General features: G+C 43.6%; 1 protein-coding gene and 1 pseudogene across 1 annotated transcript; both read right to left on the minus strand.

The window, feature by feature from the left end:
* Positions 1-486: 486 nt before the first annotated feature.
* Positions 487-5,788, minus strand: LOC125554747. Its single transcript, XM_048718188.1, has 8 exons — positions 5,753-5,788; positions 5,666-5,679; positions 4,052-4,138; positions 3,149-3,251; positions 2,912-2,986; positions 2,017-2,526; positions 1,524-1,648; positions 487-511 (listed from the first exon to the last, which is right to left on the minus strand). The coding sequence occupies exons 1-8, from the start codon at positions 5,786-5,788 to the stop codon at positions 487-489; spliced, it is 975 nt and encodes a 324-aa protein (XP_048574145.1).
* Positions 5,789-8,677: 2,889 nt separating this feature from the next.
* On the minus strand, positions 8,678-9,712 carry LOC125553837 (annotated as a pseudogene).
* Positions 9,713-10,443: the final 731 nt, after the last annotated feature.

Here is a 10,443-nt window from a genome sequence, read left to right on the forward strand (position 1 = left end):
GTTTAGGTTGCCACCTTAGATAAACCATTAATTAACAATCTCACATCTGTCATGGATATCACTCACCCAATCCACGTCTACTAGCATAGCATGGCATAATAAGCAAACGTAGAAATAACTCCCAAAGGTTTGATAATAAACAGGTAATAGGTACTACCTCATTTACTTCCCATCCCATAATTTAATTAGATCCTAATCATGCAATGTGTGAGGATTGATCTAATGCAATAAAAGTGGGTTGTAGAAAAGGTATGATCAAAGTGTTACTTGCCTTGCTGATGATCCGCGAAACCTAACGATTCGAAGTAACAGGCGGCGCACTCCGGGTACTCTATCACAGACAAACAAACAAGCATACAATAAGTACTCATCTAATGCACAGGTAAAACTCAAATAGAAGATCTAACCAGAAGTTCAACTTAAGAACCCTGGTTTGCAAAAAGAATCAAATCGAACGAAGCAAAAGAAATCAAACGGCGAAAGAAATCAACTTCGTTCTAATAATCTGGATCTAAATCAAATTTTACAGTAGCAAAAACTTGTTTAAGTTGATTATTCGGAAAGAGGGTTTCGAGACGAAACTCCAGGCGCTTGAATCGCCTGATTCCGATAAACGAGCGAAAAGTTACTAAAACGAAAATCGGATCAGAAATCGCGATCAGAAAATAACCGCGAAAAATCCGACGAAAAAGAAAAACGACGAACAGATTAATCGTTAATTAACCTAATCCGAAAATGATTAAAATAATAAAATAATATTAAAATAATAAAAAAATCGAAAATAAAACCGACGAAAAATATATATATATATATATATTTTATTTTAAAAAAAATCGGCACGGAAGTCGAGGCGGCGACGAACCTCGGGCGGCGTGCAACTCCGGCGAGTCGGCGGCGGGTCCGGCGGCGGCAGCGACGTGCTAGGGTTTCGGGCGCGGGCGCAGTTATGGGCTGGGGCGCCGGGTGCCTCGCTATTTAAAGGCGCCCCCGGGCGGAGGCCCGCTCGGGTACGGCCCATAGTCGGTTTCGTTTTTTTAATAATTACGCTCGGAAGAAAAATAAAAAGAAATACTAAACGGACTCCAAAAATCATGAAATAAGTTTTCCCGGGTTTCTAAAATCAAGACCGATAAAGTGAACATTTATTTGGGCCCAAAATACAACTTTGAAAAACGCGTATTTTTCCTAAATTCAATTAAAAATACCGAAAAACTCCGAAATAAATCTTATTTGATTTTATTTATTAAATCCTCAATATTTCTATATTTTGAGAAAGTCATTTTATTCCCTCTCTCATATTTTTGTAATAGAAATAATTGATGATAAAATAAATAAAATCAAATGATCCTGTTTACAAAATTTGAGAAAACTCAAATATGTAAATAACGAAATCCCCAACTCTCTCCGTGGGTCCTTGAGTTGCTTAGGATTTTCTAGGATCAAAACCAAAAGCAAAATAAAATATGATATGCATGATGATCTAATGTATAACATTCCAAATTGAAAATTTGGGATGTTACAGCTCTTGAGCAGCCAGTAGTAGAACAGTAGACTGGATGATTTTTCCATCCTCAATGTAATTGCAGAGCTCTTGAAGTACATTATTTGTTTTCTCTACAAGCAGTCTAGTTGTGTCCGAGAAGATCTTCTGTAAAACAACAAGTAACAAAAACCTAAGTCCATTTAGCATTCATATGAAGCAAGTAATGTTGAATAATCATTCTATATATCACTGTTTTTCCTCCTATCAAAGTAATTACTAGCAACAGTTTTTGTATATTTTATTGATGAAAATTTATCTTTTACTATAAGAACATACACTGCACATGAAGTAAGAGAAAAAGGATTAACAAATGAAAACTTTACTTTCTTTGACAAGTTGAGATGAAAGAGTGCCCGGTACTTTGTATCACTAGTTTCATTATAACCTATAGGGGGTCTATGGTATGACCATAGTTACTCTTTACGTCATGCTGCAAAAGTAGTAATTCGTATTGGGAGGGAAGTGAAACAGACCATTTCAGGTAGACACAGTAGATGAATAAGCTTGTAGACATAATCCAGATGATTCTGGCTGCGAGAAAGATTGTACTCCAGATTGTCCTCTAGATACTTATGCAGACAAGTATTCTCAACTGCGACATGGAGCGGGAGTAGATTCTCAATGACATCATTGCCAACTGTGCGCACATTGGCTGATGCACCATGGCGTAAAAGCAGCTTGATCATGTCAACAGAGAACCTTTCAGCAGCTTCATGGAGCATGAAGTATCCATATTTGTTTATGCAGTTGGGATTGGCGTGCATCCCATAGAGCTCAGGTGCCATGCCCTCCAATACGACTTTTGCACATCGCAGGGCATTGAAACTGACAATGAAGGTTAAGGTTTGTGCGGTGATGGTAAGATAAGATGACATGCCCTGGCCTTCACAGTTCTCGAAAAATCGGAGGAAGCACCGGACACTATCCTTTACAAGGATGTGCTCCAATTTGGCATATATGTCCAAGAAGGCATCACCCACCCACTAGATGAGTCCGTCACAATTGAAAAAGGTGAAAGGCGTCAGTTATCCAACTAAAAACACCACAAAATAAACTGTCTTTTGGTCTATGGAGGTGCTGACAACAATTGAAACAACAAAATCTTGTAACGCAAGCAAGTTGGTGTACGCTGAAGATAAAACCAAACATGAGGCACCAACAAGGAGAGAAGGAAAAGTAAGGGGATCTAAAGCTAGCATGGTTCAGGCATGCGAATCCAGATGTTCCTATCCAAGGTTCATATATGACAACAACAAACATATTGTTTCAATAGACTTAAGTACCCTATAATATTACAGGGTTAAACAAAATAACTAATGTAATGGAATGAGTCATCAATCAAATTATGTAAATGAAGGTAACACAAACCTTGGGAGCAGGGTCTGGGATGATTATGTCATTTGCCATGGACTTGGCGATCTTAATATCCCTTTCTAGCATAAGCTGAAAAAGAGAATGTCAGGAGTCAGCACTGGAAAAGAAAAAATAAGGCGAGAGGAATATCACACAGATGGATAGTTATCATACCTCCTCAACCTTTTCCAAATCAAAATCCTAAGTGATTTCAAAACAAGGGACAGGGGGCTTCGGATAATCATTTCTTACTGTAATTGCTTTATCCTTACCATTAACGTTATATTTGCTCAGGGCAAGTAACTCGCTTTTCCGCGGTGCATCAAATTTCAATTCCATCCTTTTTTTTGTTTTCCTGAAACAAGGAAGTTTAATATCAAATTATGTTCCAAACAAGATTACTATACGGGGGCCACTGAAATAAATCCAGGATGACCCTGAGATAAAATGAGTCCTATCTAAAATGGGTCGTGGATCACTGAAACATGAACATATGCAGCAAATAGAAAACGATGTATTAACTTCGTGAATCCTGAAATGCAACAACGCTAAATGCGAAATGAAGGGACGCGCAAGTTTCTGAAATACAAGTTGGGCCGGGTGCTAGAAACTCTGGTGAATAGACATTATGGGAATCCAGAAACCAAAAGCTAAATTTGATGTTTCAGTTCAACAAGTATAAACGATAGTCATCACTGGTTAATGACTCCCATGAATAACTGAATTGCCCTTGCTTGATGCCACCTAAAGCACAACGAGACATCTTCACTTGCAAGTAAACAAAAAACAGTAGTCGCATTTTGAGTGTCATATTTACTTCATATAAAAATACGTGATGAATCAGTGTTCTTGTATACAACTCGCAGAGTACATACCCACAGATTAAGTTTTCAGTCCAATGTTCAGAGTAGAGAACCGTTGGAGAAAGTTTATACTCAGATTGGAAACTAGATCAATCAAGAAGGACGCGACAGTGATAAAAATTCATCTAGGGCTTTAGAATCAGCTTTAGTCAACCGTAAACGTATCAGAGAAGGTCCGACTAACAATTTCATCAGTACTCTAGGGCAAGATTCGGCACACACACAGAAACACATACATAACAGATCAGACATCAAACGAGAAGCAAGAGCTGTGCGGCGGGAAGAGCGGTACCTCATTGGCGGCTCGCCGCGGATCTGGAAGGAGGCGACGGCGCGTACGTCGGCCACTCGCCACGCGCCGGCACACTGTATCTGACGGCTAGGAATGGAAGAGCTTTTTTATAGAGACAGGGAGAAGGCCACGTGCGATCCGAAAGGCCCATTGAAATGAGAAACCTGGCCAGACAGGCCGGCGCGCCACGGCCCAGGCACGCCTAATACACGGGCCGTCACTCGTGCCGCACTCCTGGCCCAGGCACGGCACAACAAGGAAACGGGTCAGCCCACTGGCACGTTTAGCCCACTAGACGGCCTGATTTTAGGCTACTCATCATGATAAGTCTTTACCAGTGACAAGTGGAGGGCCTTTCGTGCCTTTTAAACTCTAATCAGTCATCACATTCAAGTGGGATCAAGGTGGCTTCAACGGCTCCGCCGGTGAATCACCTCCTGTTTGCCGATGACAGCCTGCTGTTTTTCAAAGCTAGTGCTGAGGGTGCGAATGAGGTATCAAACCTATTGAACCAATATTGTGATGCATCGGGGCAGCGGGTTAATAAGGATAAGTCTTCTATCTTCTTTAGCAAGGGCTGTCCTAACAGTACTCGGGAATTGGTGAAACTGTCATTGCAAGTTCCAAACGAATCTCTGAATGAAAGGTATTTGGGTATGCCGACGGATGTGGGTCACTCAAAGAATGGCACTTTCAAATTCCTAAAGGACAAGATTTGGAATAAGGTGAAGGGATGGATTGCAAAAATTCTGTCAGCGGGAGGAAAAGAGGTTCTTATTAAATCAGTGGCTCAGGCTATCCCTGTTTATTCTATGGCATGTTTCCGACTACCTTGTGGTCTATGTGAGCATATAAACTCTTTGATTCGAGGGTTTTGGTGGGGAAGCAAAGAAGGAAAAAGAAAGCCACATTGGGTATCATGGCAGGTAATGACAAGTCCAAAATATATGGGGGGCCTTGGCTTTCGGGATCTTGAGATTTTCAACTTGGCGTTATTGGCACGACAAGCATGGCGTTTACTACATGATCCATCTTCGCTCAGCGCTAGAATTTTAAAAGCGGTGTATTTTCCCACAACCACTTTTCTTGATGCAGAACTTGGCTCCAATCCATCACAAATATGGCGGTCTGTACTGGATGGAAGGGAGGTTCTCAAGCAGGGTGTCTCTCGCCGGATTGGGAATGGTCGTTCAACTCCTATCTAGACTAGCAATTGGATTCCGCATGAACCTCTGCTCAGACCTCTCATGCCTTTGGTCCCGAACCCACCTGAAATGGTGCATGAGCTTATAAACCATACCGAGGCAGCATGGAATATAGATTTGGTACGCCAAGTTTTCTTACCTATGGATGCAGAGGCGATCTTGAGCATTCCTTTGTGCACACGTAACGTTGAGGATTTTTGGGCTTGGCATTTTGAGAAGAAAGGAATTTTCAGTGTGAGATCAGCTTACCGGATGCTTGTTGAAACAAAGATCAGGCGTGAGAATTGGCTGGAGAGAGTGCCGGGGTCTTCTAGTTCAGGGGAAGCAAAGACGTGGACCAAACTATGGAAATTGTCAGTACCTTCAAAACTGAAAATTTTCGTCTGGCGCTTTGCTCACCAGTCCATACCTTCGGCAGATGTCCTGCACCACAGGAAGATGGCGACATCAAGCACATGTAATCTGTGTGGATGCGCCGATTCATGGCGCCACTCACTTTTGGACTGTACAGTGGCCAGATGTACGTGGGCATTATCGGATGCAAATGTGGCTGAACATATGATTTTATGCAGTGATCCTAGGGCGAAACAGTGGCTGTTCTTCATGCATGATTTCTTGTCGCACGATGAATTTACGAGGATGATTGTCACATTGTGGGCCATCTGGACGGCGAGGCGTAAAGCAATCCATGATAACATCTTCCAGAGCCCCGAACAAATCCATCGATTTGTGCAATCCTATATGGCCGAGCTAGAGACGGTTAATGCCAGAAAGGAGAAGGTGCAGCCACCATCAATCCGAGACACGAGAAGGAGCTGGATTCCTCCCTCTTTGAATCATGCAAAGATCAATGTTGATGGTGCTTTCTCACGGAATGGCAGCGTTGGAGCGGCAGCAGCTTTCTGCAGGAACGAACATGGAGATTACTTAGGGGCATCGGTCTTGGTGGCGCCTAATATGACTGATCCGACTGCTCTGGAAGCACTGGCTTGCCGAGAAGGTCTGTCCCTAGCCGCAGATCTTAATCTCTCAAATATCCATTTGGCCACTGATTGTCAGGGACTGGTGGAAGAAATCAAGAATGGATCCAGTGCATTCCATGGGGCGATCATTCAGGAAATTCAGTCTAGGATGATACCTTTTACAAGTTGTTTTTTCTCTTTCGAAAGTAGAACTTGTAATTTTGAGGCACATAGCCTCGCAAAGCACGCCTCTTCTCTAGGAGCTGGTAGACATATTTGGCTCGATCTTCCCTATGATTCAGTCAACATTCCTGTAAACATTTTGCAACAGAGTTAATAAAAAGCGTGTGTTTGCCTCAAAAAAAACCAGTGACAAGCGCAACATATACTTCTCGCAAAAAAAAAGACAAGCACGTATGCTGCCCAATGATATAACATTTTAGATTTTAGGGTTTGAGCTATGGTTAAGGTCCAATTTTTTCTACATCGATACCGAAGGCTCCAAACCTTTTTCTAAATTTAACTTCCAACATCAGAAATTATGCATTTCTCACAATTCATTTGTTAATTTTTAGGCAGTAAATGATTATTAGGGTATTTAATGGATATAATTTAAATTTGAACAACTAGTATATTAAAACAATGCCTACAATTTGGAAGAAAATCATATTTAAATTCTAAAGTACCTTGCATGGTAGGTGTTATCTAAGATATGTATGGAAAACTAAAAAGTTTGTAGTTGGAAAAGTCTTATATTACTTTACTGTGCTGAGGACCATGTTGGAATTGCTCTAATTATGTATACATACGATTGACTCGTTGGTTTGGCGACTTCAAAATAGTACACCTTGTTAAAAATTGTTTTTTTATGAACGGCAACCTAAAATGCCCTTCATTTTCATTAATATTTGAAAGCAGCATGATTTACAAGAATAGGAATTGAATGAACTCGAATACCGACCACCAAAAACTGCTCCTCCCCTACCTGCCTTGAGTCTAGGCATTTCCCATAATTTCGTGCGCAACGGACCGCTCCAGCTACTCCGCTCCGCTCGGCGCTGGAATGCGAAGCGGCAGAATGGCAGCTTCACCAAAATGAACTGCGCTCCGCTCCGCTCCGCCACTTCAGCTCCACGGAGTTGGGAGCCGGAGTGTTCCCGAACAGGCCCTTCATCTCCTCAATGTCCAGATCGGCAACTCTAGAAGCAAAGGAGGTAATGCTATCAAAGACTCTAGAGCTCCTTTCAGGTCAGATTTTCCTCATGCCCGCAATAGAAACTGCCACAATTTACTTGCTATGTCAAAAACAGAGGACCACCATGCACAGACCAAGTCAAGAGGAGAAGAGATCAAAGACCCGATGGCCCTAAAACCCAGAAGCCTAAACCAAACCTCGTGAGAAAAAGGACAACAATGAGCAACTGAGCTCTAGTCTCATGGCTTGGCCGCAAAGAGTAGACTCTCTTTGCCAGCCCGTCTGCAGGGCAAAATCTGTCATGCATGACCAACCAACAAAAGCATTTCTCCTTGGATGGAGCGATGTTCTTGCACAGGGAATTTGCATTGTCTGCCTATAGTGATTAGAGAACCAAAAACAAAGCCCATGTATGCTAAACTCAGCAACTATCATCCATCCACAGTGAGATGGCATGAGAATTTATCCACCTCTGAAGTAAATGTCGACATGTTCTGAATTGCGGCCCACTGGCTGAGATATTCCACAATTGCCTACACGGACAAAGTTCCATGAATGTCACGAGTTCGCACTGAAGTAGTTACATTCACCTCGGATCAAGATCTGATCGAACCCACTCCCTCCATCCAGAGCCATCAGGGACGAAGAGCACGATTAAGCAACTGGAGATTGTGTATACTGACCCCGCCAAACTCGGTCAGTCGACACACTTGCTCCCAGACCACGGGGATGGCTGCCCTTGGCTTCTTCAGATCCACGCAAAAGTAACGCTCTAATGATTTTGTTGACACTAGAAGACCCATTGCACATTGCAGTAGATCCATATAGAGAAAGCATGTCATAAATAGTCATGGCCGAGAGAACCGCCTTGAACAGCACAATCCCCCCTTTGTGGTTGAGCATGGAGGTCCACCATATAACTAAGTGGCGAGCCACTTGACCGAAATATGATGATACACTTCGCAACAAGGAAAAAAATGAATGAAACAAGATAATTTTTTAGTACAACAAAAAATTCGCATAAATCTTAAAGCAACAACGGACGGTGGATCCATGTACAGGATATTTTGTGCATGGTAGAAAAACCACTCATGTTTTTTGCACATTCTTGAGATTGCTACAATACATGGAACATTTTGCATTCTCACAATGTATTCACGTAATTTTGAGAGCATCTTTTCTGAATGATTTCGAGATTGCTCACCATGCCATCATGACGTAAACTTTAGAACATGTTTGACTTATGAAGGTAATGGGAAAAATATACGAAAACGCTAATCATATATTCCATTCAATGAAAAGAACAAAGACGACAATAAAGAGTAGTACATACAATTCCCCATACTGGATCTGAAGGCTAAACCATGAGGCTAACTTATTCAATATTATTAGAACTGCATGTGAGATTAACCAGAAGCTTGAATGCACGTCTTCTGCTGAGAATTATTAAATTTTGCTAGCAAACATATACATTGAATTATATTTTAATCATTTCAGGGAAGGCTCCCAGGAATTAAAACCCAGCGGAGAACTTGGACTTGAGAAGTTCCACAACCCCGGCCTCCACCCGGAGCGCCCTGGTGAGCACCGGCGTTGGGATGGGCGGGTTGGAGCCGAAAAGCGTGAGCGGCACAAAGACGATGCTGGGGTTTTGGCTGTTGAAGGAGACGACCATGGTAGCCTCGGTCTTACCGACGTTGAACTGGAAGTGCATGAGGCCGCGCGGGATGAGGAACGTCTCCCCAGCGCGCACCACCCTGGAGTAGAGCTTGTTCCCCGAGTCAAGGCTGCCAAGGATTCCAACGAGGAGCTCACCTTTCATCACGATGCCGATCTCGGTGGCACGGGGGTGGATGTGCGGCGGGTTGGTGCCCCCCGGCGCGAAGTCCACACGGTTCATCGACACGCCCAGCGTGTTGGTACCGGGCCACTCAGCCACGTCAAGCTCCGTCAGGCCGAGCCGTTTGGGGTGGACGTGTTGCCGGCCTTGGCCAGCTTGGACGAGAAGAGGAAGTCGTCGCCGGCCTCCGACATGGGCTTGCATGGGTGCCCGTTCACCGAGACCGCCTTGCCGCCCAGGTCAGCGACACAAAAGTCCTGGAGAGGGTCAGAGTCGGTGGCCAGAGCCGGACCAAGGAGCAACATGGCGAACAGGCCAGCTATGGTTTTTGCGTACTCCATTGCTTGCTAGGCAACAAATGCAACGAGCTTAGCTAGGGCTGATGAGCTAGAGTTTGCTGATCGAGAGTGTCTAAGGCACTGGTGATTGCTGCTAAGCTGTGATGGATGAGTGGGTAGTGAGGCATATGCAGTCCTTTATATAGGGCATCACGGACGCAGGCATGGATCTAATTAAGTTATGCATGTCGTCATTGCATGCATATGCAAATGGACACACGAGGCAAGGCAGAGAGTTTATTAAACATATAGCGTATTACTTGCGTCGGGATGAGCTAGCTTGTGATGAAAATGGAGATGGGAGCAAGGTCAGAGTCAAGGCCACTGCCGGCTGCTAAGGAAATGGGACCGACGAACAGAGACAATGGGAAGGTGTATCTCGATGGAGTATTGCGCTTGGGGAAACGGCGCGTCCATAATATTCGTGCACACCTCTAGTCGTCAATCATATCAAGTTCCGGGCGTGCACACCGCATGGTTGGGCTTGGGCGACTGCGAGGTGTGTTGTCATTTCAACCCAACTTGCTAATTTTCCTCGCCGAAGCAACAAACGTGCAAGCTATTCTCCTCGATCTGCAACGCAGCCGTTGGGTGGCCGCTGTAGAACATAGGGTTTGGGAAACTAGCTTGACACCCTAAAACAGGGTGTGGCTATCTCATTATATAGATGTACCAAGAGGTACAATACAAGGCCTATACAAGACTACGTATATACAGTCTAACACCCTCCCTCAATCTTAACTATAGCCTGAAGTACAAAGCAAGTTAAGATTGCACCTACAGCCTACAAACTGTGGTTGTGGAAGAGGCTTCGTGAAAATGTCAGCAAGTTGATCTTTTGAGGAGATGAAC

The sequence above is a fragment of the Triticum urartu genome, chromosome 4 (assembly GCF_003073215.2).
Source record: "Triticum urartu cultivar G1812 chromosome 4, Tu2.1, whole genome shotgun sequence".
NCBI lineage: Eukaryota > Viridiplantae > Streptophyta > Magnoliopsida > Poales > Poaceae > Triticum > Triticum urartu.